Source organism: Sinohyriopsis cumingii, chromosome 5 (assembly GCF_028554795.1).
Source record: "Sinohyriopsis cumingii isolate HCF-2022 chromosome 5, ASM2855479v2, whole genome shotgun sequence".
In the NCBI taxonomy this organism is placed as follows: Eukaryota; Metazoa; Mollusca; class Bivalvia; order Unionida; family Unionidae; genus Sinohyriopsis; species Sinohyriopsis cumingii.
In genome coordinates this window covers 120,726,595-120,749,049 of record NC_142965.1, presented here as the reverse complement: position 1 = coordinate 120,749,049, position 22,455 = coordinate 120,726,595, and the positions used below count along the sequence as shown (strand labels likewise).

Sequence of the window (22,455 nt, the reverse complement as noted above, 5' to 3'; positions counted from 1 at the left end):
ATTCCAGAATCTTGAAGATACGTGATTTGCTTATTCAATCTGGAAAATGTATTTTGTACTGTTAGCTCTATCATCACATTGGTATTGATGATTAATAAAAGGTACATAAAGCAGCCAAAGGTGCCCTGCAGTCACCCATGTATGGAAATTTCCTAATACTAACTTACAATATAGAAACTGGATTCTCCTGTAAACATGGCAAAATATGTGGAATGAAAACTCTGTAAACAAGCATTGGATCAAGTAACCCATCATTGGGGAGTGGCATCTTGTGTGTGTGTGATTTGGATTTTTAATGTAGCTTTAAAAAAATTCTGGTCATATCAGTAATGTCTGCAGTGTGGCAGTTTATAGTTATGTCTAGCACTGAAGTATCATGACAGAGACATGTAGCATGATGTCCCACCCATTCACATTATCCTGACACCAGGCCGACCAGTCCTGATATTAACCTATTAATGCCAAGTTCCAGGCAAGGCAGCTGCTGTACCATTTTTATGAGTATTTGGTGTGACTTAGTGGGGGTTCAAGCCTGCGACCCTCGCATCCATGGCAGATGTTCTGTCCACTTAGGCCAATGGAGCATTGGCAGCATCTTGATCTGCCATATAATTCACCTGCAGACCAGGATCTATGATTACTCCTAGCAAACTGCACAGACCCAGATTTGTCGGCACATTGTGACAGCAAATCTGGGTTCATGCAGTTTGCAGTTAGACTCGTCTTATAAGCAAGTATATATGGTAGGGTATGGATACCAGGCTCCTAAAGGGTAAACTTGGACCAGAGTGAACACCATACCAGTGTCAACTGACATTGGAACATACTGTGAAGTGCATCAGCTTCCACCCTGTGAAATGGAAGTTGTTTTTATGTGAACTTGATTAAGAAACATTATGGTTACAAAGGTTAGTCTTGAATTAGATAAAGTTGACCAAAGCCCCCTTTTAAGTAAAATGACATTGGTTCATTTAGACAAAAAGTCGCAAATATCTTTATCTCCCTCTTGTTATTGAGAAAATTCTGGTGCATTTCATCAGCAGCTGTTTCTGCTGCAGGCCTTCCATACTAAAACCTTCAACAGTGTGTGAAAATAAACATCTCTGTCAAGAATTTTATCTTCAGAAATAATGCAGCACTGTTTTGATAAAGATTTCCTCTTCTGATCTTTAAAGGTATCAGTAAACAGTTATCCAATGAAATTTATGATATCATGTTTTTGGGCAAGTAGTACACTTTTCACTAAGTCAGCTTTGGGTGTACTTAATTGAATTAAAAATCAGCAGCAACAATTTTGAATCTTTATTTTATGTAGCCATTTTTCTTCAGCCTGTGGGCAACATAGAGGAAATCTCTTGCACCCAAAAATGATAGAAAAAGGGTCAGTGGTGTAATGATGCAGCTAAGATGAACACTGATATCTAGCATTGGAGAAAACCTTGGGACTTTTTGAGAGAATGTGGTTTACAAAAATTATTTTAAAACTACATTTTAAGGATTTTATACTTTTTGCCTTTATCTAATCTTTGTTTTGTCTTGTAGTGGTATGTGTTACATTAATTTTAGAGGCTTTATTCTCATAAAGTTTATTAATTTCTTTATCTCTACAATTTTAGTCATTGTTGTGCTTACATGTCATATAGCCCAATACATACATATATCCACCTTTTTCAGCCAATACAGGCCTTTGGCTGTGGCCCCACACTCTCCTCTAGCAGTGCATATGCCTGGTCAGCCAGGGACCTCCAACAGTGCTGATGCCATGGATATGGAGGTTGCCATGGCAATAGGCCTTTCACGAGAGTCTAGTTTGGGCTCATCTTCAGACATGCACTCAAGGGCAGCAACTGAAACTCCATCAGAGGACTTTTCAGATGACAGTGATGATGATGGGTCAAGTCCATTGGACAATGTGTGAAATTATACTTTTTCTTTCCAAAAAGTGTCTGTGCCACACGTTTAAGTGTCGGCTGTTGATCATATTTGCCTTGAAGAAGAACTGTTGGTAAGAATGACTGGAGAAAGCTGTTTTCAAGGGAAAACTGAACTTCGGGATGTTTCTTTTAGAGCAAATGGTAGTGGATAAAATATTTGTTCAGAGGAGAGATACAAGGAAGCTGCTGCTGAGTTATGGTATAAATTGACTTTATAATGAGGTCTTCAACTCGGGGAAAGCATAGATGCATTTATTTTGTAATGACAAAGATGAGCTATTTATAAGGGCAGGGTTGTTGGATGTACAGACTACATGTAAGAAGATGTACGAAATATTTTTCTTCAAGATGGACCATTTTGAGTTTTATATATAGATCTATATATACATGTGTTCTGTCATTTTATCATCCTATCATTTTACATTGTGTACATGTGAATGATTGATATCAGAAAGCCACATGCATACTCTTTGGAAGCAGTTGAGATTGATTCATGTTTTGTTGAAAATGTGATAGTCATTTTTGCATTTTTCTTTTCTCAAATATACAACTTGAGTGATATTTCATTTTTTTTAAAGACATTAAGTTTTAGTACACATGGCAGATAAAGCTGGTAACTGTTATGTCACGATTCACATCCTATAATCTAGCTGTAATTTCACCATCCTCGGTTGTAACTTAAGTTACACTTGTAACACTTGATAGATCAGTTTTGAGTTGGACTTATATTTCAGCCAATCAGATCACTGAATTCTGAACTTTTCCATGTGACTTAAGTTCCATTGGTATAAAGTTAGGCCAGTGTCTTGTTAATCTGGCCAAAATTGTTGCTAGAAAAGTTGTATCCCGCCCACAGATGAATCGAAAAAGCTATATCCTGCCAAATGATATTTTCATCAAATTAAAGCTGAATTTTCTCCCCCAAAAATCACATTGATAAAAACTACCGTTCATAGTAATCTTCTAAAATCTTTCCCAGTCATCCTTATTTTACAAATGGCAACTTCCCTGTTAATTGACAGTAGGATTGTGCTGGAAGTGGAGAGATGGTTGGCCATAAATTTGGCTTTGTGCACTGGCTATGTATGTCAGTTGTTGTCCCGCTTGTTGTTCCATTTAAACATACATGTTATCCAGGGAAGGCATTTTTTTTAAAAAAATTTATGCCAGGGTACTTTATTTTACAGAGTTCAAATTAAAATGGTAAGAAAATTCTGAATTGCATCTATGGATGAGTACCCCACTTTAAAAGTGCCTTCCCTGGGTCCCATATATGTTTTAATGGAACAACCCAGACTTAATTCTGTATCTTTGAGAATCATTATTTTCCCCAAATATGCAGGTACAGCAGACCATAACTTTAAGGTTACACATCCTGAAATTGCATGAAAAAATTTGTTTATTTGCTCAACATGACCTCTTTTGCCATTGGAAATGGCATGTCCTTACCCCATGGTATGTTAAGAGTCGGGGGCCATTGCAACTTCTCACTAGATGAAAAGACACCACCCACCCACCCACCTAGGAGAGCATTGCTTTTTTGTTGTTGCAACCTACTCTTGGAAAAAAAATACCTCAACTCGATGAAGTGACACCATGGGCAATGACTTGTAAAGCATGCCTCTTGTTACTGCCATGTTCAGAGTATTATTAATCATGTCATTAAAGTATAAACTTTTAGGTGGATCACATTAGTTCTTGATATTTGCTAAGTGTATGCTAGAATATTTCATGAGGGGCATGTAATTTGGTAATTAAAATCAGAGTGGATAATTGTTGAAACAAAGGTGGGATTAACAAGACTAGAGTCTAACAACCAATATCCAATTCTCTAAATTGTTGTGTGTAAAATATACAAGGCAGCTTAGGACTGATTGTTAGTATTTGTACTGTATATAGAAAGGTGTTTTTTTCTTAGAGGTACTTTCATCCAAGTATATCAGATGGCTGAGGTATTTTTTATCCAAATACATTTAATCACATGAGCTATTTAGGTAATGCCATGAAATAAAGTTGTTAGTGCTGCATTGATTTGATACATGTCATGGCGATAACATGGTTCTTGGATATAATCTGTATTGGGGTTGGCATTAAGGAGGATTTCCTTGTTTGATTGCCACTCCTAAACTGATTGTCTCATATGTGGTTATAGACAAAAGAGAAGTAAATTTTTCTCTGTATTGCATTACATTGCTGACTTGCTTTGAATACAAAAATGAAGGCATACAGAAGATTATGACATTGTGTTTACATTACAGCATCAAAATTGTCATGTTGAAAGAACAATATGGCATGATATTGTAACAAATGTTGAGACCCAAAAAATTCTCAATGGGTGAGAGCTTACAAGTACTCGTCTGCATCAGATTTGGAGAAAAAGTGGAAAGTATGTCATTTAAGAAGCAAGAGATTGTTTCTGAATACTATGCAAGCAAAACCACTAAGGCAGGTCTAAGTTTAAAGTGAAAAAACTTAGGGGGAAAAAACCTGACCAGAATTAGCAGAAATTAATCAAAGTATGCTTCTTGAAGAAAATTTAAACAGGATTTATAGAAGGATTTTCACCTTAAAGTCATTTCTGCTTTAAAATGCAGTCTGTTGAAATTCCCCCACTTACGACAACAATTCGTTTTTTATCATTGTTAAATATATTTGACTTTCCCATGTGGCTGGTGTAATTTGTAATCATTTTATAGATTCCAATTCAGAAGATAAACAAAAACATTCACAGATATGAGATAAATTGAATGCTCAAATTTTTATTCATTGCATTTTCTAGACTTGAATGTGAGTAGACAAAATGTGTTCAGTTTTTCAAAAAAGTAGTCTTTTAAATCCATTTGCAAAATAGTATGTAACATGAACATGTACTGCATTTCATGTTGGATACATTTTCTAACATGTAAGAGAGGTCAGTCTGGGGTATGTGCTGAAGTGGCACAGTGGTTGGCATGCCAATCTTAGAACCAAAAGTATGCAGGTAAGAATCCTGCCATTAGATCAGTCCAGGTCAGTTATTTCTGATGTATCTTTGAGCAAGGCACTGTACTTAAATTGCCTTCACACCAGATAACCTACTTGTGTTGCTGTGCTGTAAAACACCAGCCAAACCAAAATGACTTGTCTTTCATATAATGTTTTTCAACATAGAGCAACATATTCACACAAAGTAGCATGCTAGGCAACACAAGTACCATGTTTACAACTTGCACAAAGAATGCAACATTGCTGTACAAACAATGTAAGAATTTTATTGCTTCTAGTTTGGTCAAGATTGATTTATCCCCCCCCAAAAAAAAAAAAAGAACTACTGCATACATATGAAAACTACTTCATAGCATTGATCATGGCATAAAATATCCAAGAGAAAGATAATTTCATGGCTAGCATACTTTTGTATACAAGCAGTTAAACTTGCATTTGGGTGTGGAATTTATAGTATTTTAAAGGGATGACTTTTTTCTCAAAACGTAACTGATGTGAATCCAAAGTGTTAAACAAAAACTTTTAAAATTTTCGTGAATATTTTGTGAGAGAAAAATGGCTGAAAAGATAAAAAAAAATTAATGACTGTATTAGTAGCTTTGGAATATTATGTATCTATTTTTGTGTAAAAAAAATTCCATCTTGTTTGAATATTACATAAATTCAGGGCCAAAAAACTTATAAATCATATATCTTAATTGAAAGGGTTCATTGCAGTGACTCTTGAATTAAAGGTTTAAAATCTAATAATCTGGACTCTTTAGAGGGGCATTAGTGTGTGAATTTGCATCGGGCAGCAAATAACTTTGCAGTGTAAACAACAAGCTGACAGAACTGCATACTGATAAAGCCATTGATCTCTGCCAATTCACACCTGAACATAGCCATGATAAAAGAGACTTCTACAACTAGAATATTTTCACTGGACAACATAGTTTGAATTGGGCTATTTCGTTTGGATTCTTATTACGTCTTGTATGGCTGAATCTGTTAAATCTGTCTCCAAATCGAGCACCAAAATGAATTTTTCATAAATCTAAATTATTTTGAATTTCATTCACACTGTAAAGAGAGAGAATGCAATAATTGCAAACCACATTTGTGTTTTGTTCCAAGTCAAGGGAAAAAAAATGAAGGCTTTGATGTGACACAAAAATACATCCCTGTGGTATGTTAGGCTTGTTCTTTCTTGCCAGCTGAGAGCAAAAAATGTATGTTGTTCACTGTATATGCAGCATTTCCAAAGAATGTTTCTAAAGTGCTGTTGAAATCTTTACAGGAGAATTTTTGTGCTAAGCCTCATTTCTTAATTGCAACGTACAATTAATTGAAAAGGAGGATATTGTTTTCAGTGGACCATTTTGGTGTCTGCATCAGTAATATATGCAAGATGAGAAAGTCGATGAAGATCGTAAGCATTTGAAAATTTCCCCCAATTTTTGATAGTTCTGTTCAAGTTGGTCACAGAAGTCCTCATCATTGTTATTAAAAACTGATTGCCATCTTTATATGAAGGTCATGCAGTTTGATGTGAATGTTGTACACTTTTCACTTTTTGTCATCAGTTTTGTACATTTTTGTCTCAGATACCATCCAGATCGGAAACAACTGCATTCCCATTTAATAAGTGATCTCTGTAGGTAGTGGACATAAAGTCAAGTATCGCTTTCATAGTACAATATAAATTTCCAAATGACTTTGCTTGTAGTTTTTAAATTTGTAAATATCCATTAATTTCATGTCCATCCTATACACGTGAAATTGAAAACTAATTTTGTGTGCTTCTGTCTCTGCAAACATGTTGAATATTTGTATTCCATTTTCTTAAACAGATTTTGCAAAATATCATTACCATTCTACCTGATTCAGAGGTCACATTTTTTAAAAAAAATTGCATTTTGAATGTAAATCAAACTAGACGAAAAAAATTCTATTGTGTTTTCACAAGATGCACAAGTGGGTAGGTTGGAGTGGAACAAGCTGTATCGGCATTAGCTGTTAATAGCTTCATTGCAATTTTCCATAATTCTCATTGAAATAGATTGAGAGGTGTTTAGAAATGACAAAATACAAAATTATGAAATGTTAATTTATCATTGCAAAAAATGTCTGCACACTACTGATTTATGGATCTGCACCTCACAGATGTGTTGTTGTTGTTGTTAATGTGTATACAGCCTGTATTGGCATACATTTTATACCCAGTGGTAGTCTGGGTCTGGAGCTTTACTCCACCATGTGGAATTTTTGTCATGGATGCAGTTACTAAGATGTGATTCAAAAATTTCTAAATACAATGTTGCTTGTTAGATATAAATAAAAGTTACTGTGACCTCTGGGCCACTTGGTGACAATTAAAGCCTTTGCATGAGTAGACCTGCCACTTGGTATGATCCCTAACTTTTGTTTTAAAAAATCCTGAAATTTAAAATAGCCATTCCCCCCCCTTCTTATGATTCATGATGGCTGTAGAAAGAGGGCAAAAATGATGCAGAAATTCCATGAGGAATTCACTACAGTTGTACCATGAATATCTATCACGTTCCATTTTCATCTTTTGTGCTGATATTTAGTTCATTAATTGAATTGACACTAAATATCAGCATAAAGGTTGAGAATGGAAAAATGATGCATTTTTATGGTATGATTGTAGCATACATTTTTACATCAAGTAAATAGCACAAGACAGTAGAGATGTCAATTTCATTGTAAAGATTTTGTAGATCTATGGTTGCAAACACTGATCCTGGATTTTCCCCTCAAATCCCAATTTTGTTATACTTTGGCATCATGATTTTCGTGCCACTCAAGTTGGCAAGTCTGCAAGAGGTGTATAAACCTTTACAGGAGGTATATTGCATGAGGTATATCAACCAGTGCAATAGGTATACAAGCCTTGCAAGAGGTATACAAGCCTTGCAATAGGTATACAAGCCTTGCAAGAGGTATACAAGCCTAGCAAGAGGTATACAAGCCTTGCAGGAGGTATACAAGCATTGCAAAAGGTACATAAACCTAACAAGAGGTATACAAGCCTAGCAAGAGGTATATAAGCCTTGCAAGAGGTATACAAGCCTAGCAAGAGGTATACAAACCTAGCAAGAGGTATACAAGCCTAGCAAGAGGTATACAAGCCTTGCAAGAGGTATATAAACCTAGCAAGAGGTATACAAGCCTAGCAAGATGTACACAAGCCTAGCAAGAAGTATACAAGCCTTGCAAGAGGTATATAAACCTAGCAAGAGGTATACAAGCCTAGCAAGAGGTATACAAGCCTTGCAAGAGGTATACAAGCCTAGCAAGAGGTATATAAGCCTTGCAAGAGGTGTTCAAGCCTAGCAAGAGGTATACAAACCTAGCAAGAAGTATACAAGCCTAGCAAGCGGTATACAAGCCTTGCAAGAGGTATACAAACCTAGCAAGAGGTATACAAGCCTTGCAAGAGGTATATAAACCTAGCAAGAGGTGTACAAGCCTAGCAAGAGGTATACAAGCCTTGCAAGAGGTATATAAACCTAGCAAGAGGTATACAAGCCTTGCAAGAGGTATATAAACCTAGTAAGAGATATAGTAGTGCTAAGGTCATTTTAGTAATGTTATTTGTTTGCTATTTGCTGATGATCAAAACTTCCACAATTTTTTTTTCTTCGTCTTTTTTAGGAAACGTTTCTAGCACAACTGCCAGTTTCTGGTGTTTGAAATTGTTGCAAATTATGTCTCGGCAAATCTTTTGCCAAAAGACTTTTATGGTGTCCTGTTGGTCGTCAGTGAACATGGTGCATATGTACATCACCACACAGTGGCCACTTTTAAAATCTTGTTATTGCTGCTCAACTAGAATGATTTGTTGTTGTTGTTGTTCTAGGGTTTAACACCATTTTTGAGCACAAGATAGGCTATTCATAGCTGCCAGTATAAATGGTGGAGAAAGAACCCTGGAGAACTCTGGGAAGAAACACCGACCCACGAGAAGTTACTGGCAGGCTTTCCCACGTACCCATGCTAGCCGAGTCTTTGACTTGAACCCATGCAGACAGAGTCTTTTGTTGTCTACTTGACCCCAAATGAAAATGACTAACCCTCAAAATGGCCACCATAGTGGCCATCTTGCAATTCTCTACTGCAAAATAGATGCTTAATTCAACATTTTTCACGAAAGTGCTTCTTATGATCAGTTTGTTTTTAAATGAAAATGGTGCCAGTCATAAACCCAGTATGACTGCCATGCTTTTGTGAAAAATTTTGTGTCACTACTTAACCTGAATATATCATTGTGACAATTGGTTGTCACTCAGAGACGCTTTGTCATAAATAAAAATGGTGCTAGTCTGACATCCAGCTAATTTGAAAATCTTGTTATTGCTGAAGAACATCAGAGATGGTTTCAACACTTGTCTTGAATTCTGGAAATTCCTTTTGCCCAGTTGAGCATCAGTTCTTTCAGGTGACTCTTGTTTCTAAATTTTTTCACACTAAATAAATTCCCTTGTTATTGAAGCTCATGGCAGTTTTGACATGCTGCCCATGGCTAGCTTATGATTAGCAACAATGACTTTTTGATTTTCACTCCATGACATGTCATTTACATGGATCACAACTTAATCTCAGATGATGTCACTAAAACAGAATTGAATATAAGTTTTGCATCAGAAATTAAACTTGTAGTTTTTGCTTTATTTTATTAAATATCATGAAGCAGTCATTGATCATCCAATCTGAACAGCTTTGACTTCCAAATCATGCAGTGTAATTTTAAATGTAGATTTTATAGGCATGAGAGGAGGTCTGTACGAGATATGCTAAGATTTGGGTTCTGAACCAGTCATTTGATTAAACAAACTTGAGCTGTGATATGTGTTCAACATTTTTTTGTCACCATTTTATCTTTACTATGCTAAGAACTTTTGCAATATGCAAATGGACCTTAACCCAAGCATGGATGCTGTATCATAATTTTAATGTGTGTGAAGTAAACAATGCAAATTTTTAAACATAAGGTTTACAAAGAGACGGTGAAGGTGTGTTTTAAATCTCAAAGTTCTGCCAGGAAGAAAAAGACTAGGAGGTAATTAAAAAACAATTTATTGACAGGAAGATAGAAGTTCCACTTGGTGTTATTACTGTGCTAAAGATATGCCTGGCAGTGACAGTGTATTCCGCAAGGCCTAATATATTTATTCCTTTACGTTTTAATCACAGATTTACTCCATGTCATGCCTACAGTGAGTTAGAGTGACTCGGTCTCCTTCTCAGTAGCCAGTAGTGTAATGTAACCCACTTTATAATATACAGATTCTCATGTTTGATAGAATGCTGAAAAAATATTCTGTTGAACTTTGATGGCTGTGTAATCAAAAACGTTTGTAAAATGAACTCTGATTGTTTGATGAAAATAGTAGTTTCAGTTATAAAATCGCCCTTTAAAAAATGAATCTCTTTTCTTTCAAAATAAAAAAGTTGCATCCATAGATGTTGACATAAATTTTAGTTTAAATTACTAATGCTTGTTTAACATGATGATTTTTTTAACAGTGATCCCTTGAAGGGAGCATTTTCCCAGTGAAAAGATTGTTGTGGAACAATTAAAACAGATGAGGTAAACAGTTGTTTTTGTTTAAGATATTCCTGGTATTTTATCTAGAGGGAGTGTTTTCTCGTGTTCAGGTGATAAGACTATGATCTCACAAGGAGTTGAGATTGACCATCATTTTTCCCCATGTTAGTTTTTATCCACGATTACATTATCATCATTACTTCAATGTTTCTTCTAAGTCACATCTGAGAACATTTTTTAAAAAGAAAATATTGAATTCATTTAACAGCTAGTGGATAATTTAATCAACTTTATTATGCCTGCAAGAAATGGAGCATATCATGTTAAAACATTTGATTTTTACATAATGATTAGGTTCCTCACCATTTACGATTGTCAATCTTTGTAAACAGCTTGCATTTGGGGTGAGTTTGAGGTCACTGTGACTGAAACAAAAACATCACAGACCTGGACCAAACTTTGTGGCTGGCTTGTATTTGGGTAAAGAACAAACCTTTTTATTATGAAGTCAGAATAGGTAAAAGGCTGAGGTCGTTGACTGAAATAAGTAAATTGTTTCCATGGAGTAATTATTGTTATGCATCACATATCTGGATGGAATTTGGAATAAGTTAGAAACCTATTGAAGCTGGTGTCAAAAGTTAAATGGTCAAGGTCATTGTGACTGAAACATTAAAAATGGTTTTTGAACAAAACTTTTTTAGTCGTTCACCAACCATATACTTTAACCAAAAGTTGTAGATGCCCTACACTTTGGGTAAGAAAGTTTGTTTATTGTGGAGTCAAAGGTCAAGGTTAATGACTGAAAGAAAAATGTTTTATGTGTGCAGTAGCCTTGGTTTTAGACCGTGTACTTTGACCAAAGGCTAATTAGGACATTCAATTGGGGTACAAAGAGTCCTATTGATTTTTTTGGTCAAAAGGTCAAACATGAAGGTCATTGTGACACTAACAAACTTATAACTACTGTTCTAGAGCAATTTCCTTGACCAAACATTGTTGATGGCTTGCTCTTAGGTCATATAAAAACCTGTTTATTTTTAGGTCACAAGTCACAGTGATAGCAAGTTAATAAGAAATAAAAGGGATTTTGTCTGTGTGTGTGATTTGGATTTTTAACATAGCTTTAACAGTTTTTCAGTTATATTGCTACGATGTCTGCAGTGCTGCAAACATGTGGCATGATGTCCCACCCAGTCACATTATCCTGACACCAGTCTGACCAGTCCTAACACAAACCTCTTAATACTGAGTGCCACGTAAAGAGCTGTTAGTACCATTTTTGTAAGTCTTTGGTATGACTCGGTCGGGGATTGAACCCACGACCTCCTGCATCCAAGGCAGATGCTGTAACCACTAGGCCACCAGATCGGTTCAAAATGGATTTTCAACAGTACGTTTACTTCAAATCTACATGTTTTGACCTTTGGTCAAAGTATTTGAAACCCACTGGTAAAAATCTATTAAGTCTATTAGTGTCTACATAGAGATGCTTAAACACAGGACAGGTATACAGTGTTCTTCTTACAGTAGTTTAAAAGGAATTGATAATTAACAAATGTGGCTTGCATAAACTTGGAATAAGTTGAATTTATGTAGTTTTTAATGTATGCTGACCTTGAGGGCAATTATGACTTCTCTGGCCTATTGTCCAGTGTCCATTGGTACAATACTTGTAAGACAATGATTCAAGTAAGTATTCATGATCATGATACAATTTGGTATACAGTTGGGTCATTTTAGTATCCCGAACTTAAGATTGATAACCAGTCTCCATGACTTTGAGGTGAAGGTGTAGTTTCCACTGCATGAAGATTGAGATAATTTTAAAATATAAGTAGATCTCGGTGAAAATTGGTATTTGAATATGCCTGAATTGTAAAATTAAGCAGGCATCAACTTGCTAATATGTTTTGCCCTCAAAATAAGTCATATTGAAAATAGGTTGCCAGAGATGTTTAGTACATCTTATGTCAGTGTGTAGGGAGAAGGAGAAACAGTTAATTATACATGAAACATTCTAAATTCTGTAAGATTCTGATGTAAAATTGTGTTTCAGTAAACAAAAATATTATTATTCTCTATTAATGTTCCATCTAAAAGTTTAAATTCTTTAACATTTGTGATATACATTAGTAATTTTAGATGCTTGGAAACCATTGTCCCCTCTGGGTATTTTAACTCAAAATTAAGACTATTTCAAAAGTCAACCTTAAAGATAAGCGGAACAAAACTGACAAACAAGTTAAAAGGGATATTTTGATCCACATTTTAGATGAGTTGCATCATGATGTGACCTCTGGATCAAGATAGAAGTTCACAACCGCGAAATTTTACGCTGTATCGATTAAAGAACGCTCATCATAACTTGAACAAATGGATACATATACCTGTTTTGATCAAACTTGGTTTCTTAGAACAAAGACAGAGAATGATGGATCTCTACAAAACTTGGTATGTGCATTCAACTCAAGCTAGTCTTGAATGTATCAAATAACATTGTAAGACTTTGGGTCAAGGTCAGTGATTTGCAATTCATGTTTTATTCTGTAATGGTTGTAAATCTTCAATGATCTGAACAACAAGCCTTTCTGGACCATGCGACCAGTAGTTTTTTTGCCCTTAACTAAAATACAGGTGGATCTCGGGTGACAGTCATAATCAGCATTGGGTCACCTTTTAGTCCAAGGTCAGTGATTGTGATGTGGTTCTTTAAACTGTAACAGGCTTTAAATACCATCATTTAAACACAAAAGAACAGATTTTTATCAAACATGGTATCTTTCTGTATTTAACCAATATCTTGAATATATTTTATAACCAGTTACGGTCAAGGTCAAAGGTCACATGTTAAATGTTTGCATTACAGTAGACTTATAACCAGTTAAATATGGATCTTTACATGACAGAACATCTCAACTTTGTTCATGCACCAGCTGCGTGTCCTTGAGTTCAAGGTCAGTGCTGGTGACGGGGGTTTGCAACTACGAAGTCTTGTCAGCACCCTGACATTAATAATTAGGGATGGATTTAGATAATGTATGTTATCATTTGCACCTCAGTAACTTGCATTGGTTTTTATATCAGCTGCTTTAGATTTTTGGGGTGAAGGGCAAAGGTCATAATTTTTTTTTATTTTACTTTCATGTGAAAATAATTGTACCAAAACATTTTATTTTGACTGACTTTGTACATACATTTCATCAAGGTGTTTGACTAGTTTGATAGGCATCTTTTGGTAATATTTGTTCAAGTTAAAAGGTCAGGGATCTTAATAGCAGGTGAAGATAAATGTGCAGATAAGTCTGAATTGATATGTTTGTTTTTGAAACCAGGTTATGACTGAAGAATTCCTTGAACAGTTGCAACAAGCAACAATGCTTCATATAACCTTAGATTCAAGGTCAGAGATACTAATTTGGTGTGGGGATGAGTTGCAGTGGCTTTTTAATGTAATAATTTGATTTTGTAGAAAACTCGGTACATGGATGAACTATAAAAAAGATCTGACCTAGCTCATTGATCTACTGTCCAAGACATTAGGCTTAATGTCAAAGGTCATAAATTGGATTAACATTATTTTATACATATTTTAGGTTGAACATGTGGTCATGGATTTTTGTAAATTTTGGTTTGTTTGTGGTTTCTGAAAATGATCTCAGATGACATTTATAGCCAGCAGTTAAAATGAAGAGGTTAGGAAACTGATATTTGGTGAATGGCCACAAATACCTCTTTACCTGTAAAGTTTAATTCTGTTTTATGAGGAAATACTTTGTTAGGTAAAGTTTATACTGGACTTTCCTCAGTATTCACTCAAAAAGTATAGGGTCAACTTTCATTGTAAAGCACATTTTATCAAAGTACAGTCTCAGTTTTATTTTGGTTGTATATAGAAGATAAGGGTACATAATATAAATATAATTATATCTTCTACACAGTTGAACATAAAATTGCATTACTTTAAAGCTTACTATATTTTCAATCTTTTTGTAACTAATTAATCAATTGTATAATTTGTAGATTGATTGATTATAACATAGCCATAAAGAGAATAATCATTTCCTAGCTACATTTTTGTTTGACTTGCCAAGTGAGACATATGTATCTCATTATGGATGCGATGGCATCATTGTTTTGAATGTTAAGAATTTTTGTTGACAATTTTTAGTTCAGTTTCATCTACAACGCCTAGAAAGGATGGGGTGAGGGGGGCACATAGAGCAAGATTGGCAGTTGATAAGGTGAAGTGTTGTTATCTGTTGGTCTATCTTTCTACCCATCTGTTTTCATCTGTTGCCAGTTTTGTTTCTCCACAATAACTTGAGTTTGTCCATCTGTAACTATGGATGGCTTGCAAGTGGGATAAGAAAGAACACTGTTGATATGTGGCTTTACATATCCAAGGTCAAGGTCACTGAAGATAGAAGATAAATTCCCTCCACACAATACCTGAAGTCCATTACTATATACAGATGCAAACTATCATAGTGTATGCAAGAATCATTTGTGACTAAAGATCACAAAAGTCAATGTCACTCAGACTGAAGGAATGTTGGATTCTCACAGTAATATAGTTCATCAGCAAGTAACAGTCTTTGTGTCTGGCCTCCACTTGGGATAAGGAAAAACTCAGTTTAGTTGGAACCTAAAAGCCAATGTAACCCAATTTAGTTGGAACCTAAAGGTCAGTGTCACACCTCAGCCAAACATTGAGGATGCACTTGAGGAAGAAGCCTATTGATTTGGGAGCAAATGGTCAAAAAGCCTGTGACTGAAAGAGAAAATGGTTTCTGCAGGCATATTATTTATGTTGTGCACATAGAGGACCGTATATGGGTTATGTCCCTTTCTGTCCATCCTTCTGTCTTTGCTCATGCATGATGGCTTTACTGAGATTTTTTGGATTTATGCCAACGTTTGGAGTTGAAGAAACATTTTCATGACTTTGTCAAAAGAATAGTTGGGTGGATAGAATTTGACCAACATGGATGCAAAGCATCGTGATGCTGATTTCCTTCAGTATTGGAAAAATGATGCTGAGCTGCAATCAGATGTAGATAAAGATATAAAAATTACAGAAACCTGAAATGTTTGTTATCACATATGGAATCAATAACACTGGATAAATTTCAGCACAAAGCATCCTGCTGACCCAGAATTCTTGAACAAACTGCTTTTGTATTTGGTTGTTAGGTAGATGTCAGACAGGTGAATGATCTTTGGCTGTGGTGGACTTCTTGTTATAGGCTGTGGTGGACTCCTTGGTATAGGCTGTGGTGGACTCCTCATTAGAACATTAGAATTGAATCAACATTTTACTGAAATGTTGTAGATCCATCATATTGTCCCATGTCTGGTCATAAAATTAAATTCTGTTCCAATTTTATATTCCCAGATGATTGTTAGCCACAAAAATTATTACTTATTCATAGACATCATTTTCAAGAATTTCATACAGTTTAGCTATACATTTCTTTTCAGATGATCGTATAGTTGACAAACTACCATTTAAAAGGAATTATGACTCAGTAAATTTAATAGGAGCAGGAGATATAATTATTTACTACACATGATTAACTAGTCTTGATTTACATGGGACTGTATTGCTTTCCTTTCTGTTGCACCGATTCATTCGCAGTGGGCACATGGTTATTACAGCTGTATTGTATGTATGCATAATACTTGGAATCATGCTTTGGGTCTTTGACTAGAAAATTGGTTCACCATTAGTTTGTTACTGGCATATGTTGAAACCTTGGTTATACTGGAAAAAAGGGGTTCATGTTTACAATTCATTCAATGTCTTCAAAATATCTTAGTCGTTTTCATGCCTGAACCATATGTATGGTCACAGGTGTCAAAACCTGCTTGATTTGAATCTATCCCTTATGTGTGAAAAAAACATATAAGACGGAAATATGTAAAAGATATAAATTATGTTAACAGAAAACATTTTTAAGCTTAAAATTCTATTTGAAAAAAATGCACATGCCATAGCTTGTACAAATGATTCAACTCGAATAGGATTTGTAATTTTTTTTAAAATTGTGTGATTTCCATGATATTTTAATTTTTATGACTGGTCAAGGTGCAGCAAATAAACTTCACATCCTAAACTGCATCAGCTGCAGGAATGGAATGCACTTTAATCACAAAATGGAATATTTACCACAATTGATGTAAAATTCACACCAAAATTTTGTAAAGTCTGAGTTTTTGCCGGTGTATCTATGTCATCATTTTCATTATATGTAAATACATATTCACAAATGACCTAATATAATGGGTCTTTATCCATTCTCCAAATCCTTTTGTAAAGGAATATCTTCGTTTGTACAGAATTTTATATGATGCCGACTAATATGTTCTGAACAAATTTAACCTTCTTGGAACTAAATGGGGGTATGTAGTCACACTGTACTCTGGACTGTACGGGAAGAGAAATTTTGATGTAATTTCTTCATTTTCCTGAAATGTTTATTGGGTTAACTGTATTCACATCAGTGAAAGAGAAAGGGCAATATTTAGGTTATGCTTGGATGTTGTATATTTCCTTCACATCAAAGTTTAGCTGATTGATTTTTAATATTGTTGTTATTAAAATATTTGTGAAAAAGTTCAGTCATAAAGTGTAAGAAAATGTTCTGTATATGCATGATTACAGTTGCTGCAAAGAACAAAGATCCAGATCTGCTGTGGCATAATGTGCCTGCAGATACGGGTCTGTGTTGTTTGTTCTAATGATTACTCCTATTCTATTGATTACTCCTAACAAACTGCACAGACCCAGATATTATGTGTCAGCAGATCTGGTTCTGTGCTGTTTGCAGTTGAACTCGTATTATAAAGAGTGGATACTGTACTTTCCAAAAATTCCATTTTTTATGCACCAAGCTTTATGGTTTATTTTGTACTAAGGGATTGTTACCACTTTCTTATTTTTTTTGGTGAAATGTCAAATCAACTTGTCATTTTCTGATTATGTATGAGAATTGTAGTGAGAAAAGTAAAATTGGGCTTTTATATAGAAATTTTTTAATTTTCTCATCATTCGCATTAGTTATTCCCTCATTTCCAGTCTGTTGGCAGATTTGTGTTTGATTTGGGAAGCAGTTTAGAAAAAAAATTATTTTATCTGCAGGTCTGTTGTTACCATGGAAAATGATTTCTTTATAACATAATTGTTATTCACTTAATGGATATAGCAGGGGTGTATACTTTTTGCAGCTGATACTCCAATAGAGGCCATTTTTGTAATATTGTTAAAATATGATTCATTTAATATATTTCTATTCTCAAATTCTTTTAAAACGACCTCATCGGTACAAATCGTCCTTGAAAGATTTGATTTGGTATAAAAAATAAATCAAGTACAGATAGCAGCTTCCAAAATAAACATATTTTTGACTGTTTGATTACCATTATGTGTTGTAATTTTGAATGAAGAACTGATTTCTCAAGAAGTGTACCAACAAGGTTCCAGTGATGGAGGACATTAGCGCAAGTATGTTTAGTCTGTCATAAGGAAAATGTTGTAAAGTCCCAACCATTGGACAAGCATTAAAACATGTTTGTCTTAATCCATACACCACATTCAACTTTCATCTAGGTCATCTGTAATTTACTTCACTATACCATTCATCACCTAATATGGATAGAAAAGACTTGTTTTCAGCTGTAGAATAAATGTGTGTTCAAATTAGAATACATGCAGTTGCATATTTTGTTGTATCTTTTGTAAATCCCCACAACCTGATCTGGAGTTAGATGGCTTGTTTCACATTAGCTAACTCAGTAACCCAGTAAGTCAATGTGTCCCACACCCACCTCATAAGCACTAGACTATCAGGGTGCATTTGACTTGAGTGGTGAAATGTTTCTTGAAACAGATGTAAGTAAAATTACAGACACTTAAAACCAACAGCTACATTTGTTTCTTATGGAATCCCACCTACATTCAGAAATCCCATCTTTTTTTCAGCTGGAGGGAAAATACTCCTGCAAAGTTTCATTTAGTTCCTTTTTCTGAATAGACTCTGTATCAAATAGTATTTGACCTCCTCTTTGAAACACATTAATGTTGAAAATCAATAAGGTTAACTTTGCTTCTCGTAGGCTGATGCCAGGAAAGATCATATAAATGCTGTTGGGAATCACTGTTGAGGCATTTTAAGCTTGTCATAGACAAGAAGAGCTTATGGGGCGGTCTTTTGTCCATCTGTCTGTTAGCTCATGTTATTATCACTACTTCATAACTACTTGGATGATTGCAGTGAAACATTGCACACATTCATCCCATAGTCTAGTTGTTTCTAAATGAAATCGGTGCTGCTCGGACACTATAGCAACCAAAATGGCCATCTGTAAGATCTTGTCACTACTCTTCTTGAATGGATGGTCAGATCAACATGGGATTTTCACTATAAGAAACTTATGATGTTTAGTTGGTATAAGTAAAATAGGAGTCTATCTGGCGTCCAGTATGGCCCCTCACAGCAGCCATTTTGTTTTTGAGGGTTTAAGATGTATTATTGGTTATGCATAGTGGCAGAAGAACCACCTACCGAGGGGAAGCAACAGGCAAGCGTTCTCACAAACGCACATTGGCCACGCAGACTCGACTTAACAAATAACGTCAACACCGCTTCAACGGAAGAGAACGTGATATTGACGTAATGTTTTCATCAAATGACTGATGTCGATATAATGTTGGTCTTAAATGAAGATGGTGCCTATCTGACGTGCAATTTGACCGCGAAACAGTGACATTCTTGAATATCTTGTTATTTTAACTCGTCGACCTAACCTATAATATGGTTGCCACCACAACAGTCTGGAAAATCTTGTGCAGAAGGTGATATTAGCATAGGGATTTCGTTGGAAGTATTGGCATGGGGATTTCGTTGGTAGTATTGGCATGGAGATTTCGTTGGTAGTATTGGCATGGGGCATGGAGATTTCATTGGTAGTACTGGCATGGGGATTTCGTTGGAAGTATTGGCATGGGGATTTGGTTGGTAGTATTGGCATGGAGATTTCGTTGGTAGTATTAGCATGGGGATTTCGTTGGAAGTATTGGCATGGGGATTTCGTTGGAAGTATTGGCATGGGGATTTCGTTGGTAGTATTGACATGGGGATTTCGTTGGTAGTATTGGCATGGGGATTTCATTGGAAGTATTGACATGGGGATTTCCGTTGGTAGTATTGGCATGGAGATTTCGTTGGTAGTATTGGCATGGGGCATGGGGATTTCGTTGGAAGTATTGACATGGGGCATAGATATTTTGTTGGTAGTATTGGCATGGGGCATGGGGATTTCGTTGGTAGTATTGGCATGGAGATTTCGTTGGTAGTATTGGCATGGGGATTTCATTGGAAGTATTGGCATGGGGATTTCATTGGAAGTATTGGCATGGGGATTTCGTTGGAAGTATTGACATGGGGATTCCGTTGGTAGACTTCTTATCATATGAAGTCTTAAACGAAAATGGTGTCGATCTGAAGTCTTAATATAGCTTCCACTGCAGCTGGTTTCAAAATGTGGTTATCATTACTCCTATCTCCTGAATAAATGGTCAGATCAGCAAGGAATTTTTAGTAAGCGAATTCTTATCTTTTGTTGATCCTAAATTAAGATTGTGTTGATCAGACGCGCAATATCTGGCGAGCTTGAATATCTTGTTTATACTTCTACTCTTGAATGGAAAGCCATTTTGACATAGGATTATTATCGGAAGAGTTCTTATCGTGTCTCTTTGGTCCGAAATAAAAGGACTAACCTTCGATGTGGACACTATGGTGGCTATCTTGAAAATAGTGTCAGCTCTACTCCTGTCAAATGGATGGCTATATCAACATGGAATTTTCACTAATAGACTTCTTAACTTGTTATGATACATAGTTGATCTTTAGGGAAAATGGTGCCAATTGTACATCCAGTATTGCTGCCAAGACAGCTGTTTGAAAATCTTGTTATCACTACTGCCCCCCCCCCTCCAATTTGTGATCATGATAACATGGTTTTCACCAAAAAGACTTGTAGTGATGTCTACTTTGTCCAATTGAAAATGGTACCAAACCGACATTGAGCATGTCCACCATAGCAACTAATTTGAAACACTTTTTCCATGAAGAATATCGGAATATAAATTTTTCTTCATATTGTCCATCTCGCTTTCCAATGGAAGCATGGGAAATATGACTACCCGTTAATATCTCAAGTTGTACAGAACCCGGATTTTGCTGGCCGCATAGTCACATCAGCAGATTAAGCAGCCAAATATATCCTGCAGTCACCCGTTGTGTAATGGAAGATTCCATATAGTGGCTTCCTTCATATAGAACTAATCTGTTAGTTGAGGTAGTGCCAGGTCTCTCCTATATAGGATTGACATACCTGTGAGTGTGATTTTGATTTTTAACGTAGCTTTAACAATTTTTCAGCCATGTCGCTACGATGTCTGCAATGTGGCAGTTTATAGTGATGTCTAGCACTGGGGCATCATGCTGCAGACATGTAGCATGATGTCCCACCCAGTCACATTATCCTGACACCAGGCCGACCAGTCCTAACACTAACCTCTTAATGCTGAACGCCAAGCAAGGCAGCTGTTAGTACCATTTTTGTAAGTCTCTGGTATGACTCGGCCGGGGATCGAACCCACGACCTCCCGCATCCGAGGCGGACGTTCTAACCACTAGGCCACCAGAGTGGTGGATTGACATACCTAACTAATCCAAATACTTGTTGAGGGGTGAAGGTCGACCACACTATATCTTGCTAGTGTTCACTGAGAGTGGAACGCATTCTTGTTCAGTGTATTGACTTCAATCTAGTGATCAGAAGCTTTTTGTCTTGAAATCAAATAAGATGCTTTTTGATGATGTACCACAAGATAATTTGTTTTAAAAGAATTCAATTTTTCCACAAATAGTGATACTGTGCTTTAAATATCTCTGGCAACCTATTTTGAATATGACTTACTTTTGAGGGCAAAACATATTAGCAAGTTGATGCCTGCTTAATTTTACAATTCAGGCATATTCAAATACCAATTTTCACCGAGATCTACTTATATTTTGAAATGATCTTATTCACAATCTTCATGCAGTGGAAACTACACCATGATCTTTACCTTGACCTTAGTCATGGAGGGGGCCCCGAGTGGCCGAGTGGTCTAAAGCGCTCTCAGTTACGGGTCACTGCCATCTCACCTCTGTCTGCGTGAGTTCGAGTCACGGATTCGGCTAATGTGGGTATGTGAAAAAGCTTGCCTGTAGCTTCTCGTGGGTCGGTGGTACTTCCCGGGGTTTTCCAGGGTTCTTCCTCCACCATTAATACTGGCCGCCATGCGTAGCCTATCGTATGCTGAAAAATGGCGTTAAACCCCACAACAACAACAACAACAAAGTCATGGAGAGTGGTTATCAATCTTAAGTTCGGGATACTACAATGACCCAACTATATACCAAATTGTATCATGATCATGAATACTTACTTGAACCATTGTCTTACAAGTAATGTGATAATGGACACTGGTCAATAGGCCCGAGAAGTCATAATTGCCCTCAAGGTCAGCATACATCAAAAACTACATAAATGCAACTTATTCCATGTTTATGCAAGCCATATTTGTTAACACTCAATTCCTTTTATGCTACTGTAAACAGCACAATGTATACCTGTCCTGTGTTTAAGCATCTCTATGTAGGCACTAATAGACTTAATCGATTTTTACCAGCTCGTTTCAGATACTTTGACCAATGGTCAAATCATAGTTTTGAAGTAAACTTACTGTTCAAAATCCATTTTGAACCGCTATGGTGGCCTAGTGGTTAGAGCGTCCACCTCATGCAGGAGGTCATGGGTTAGATCCCCGACCGAATCATACCAAAGACTTACGATAATGGTACTACAGCTTGGCACTCAGCATTAAGAGGTTAGTGTTAGGACTGGTTGGCCTGGTGTGAAGATAAT

General features: G+C 36.0%; 1 protein-coding gene across 3 annotated transcripts in view; it reads left to right on the top strand.

Moving 5' to 3' along the window:
* Positions 1-18,195, top strand: part of LOC149800078 (transcription factor Dp-1-like) — a 74,229-nt gene extending 56,034 nt beyond the window's left edge. For 2 of the 3 annotated variants that reach the window (XM_089959638.1, XM_089959637.1), the window contains exon 12: positions 1,675-18,195. In XM_089959638.1, coding sequence (XP_089815764.1) covers positions 1,675-1,918 — 244 coding nt within the window. In that variant the 3' untranslated portion in view covers positions 1,919-18,195. The remainder of the gene's footprint in view (positions 1-1,674) is intronic. The other variant, XR_016421317.1, reaches the window with a different exon arrangement.
* Positions 18,196-22,455: the final 4,260 nt, after the last annotated feature.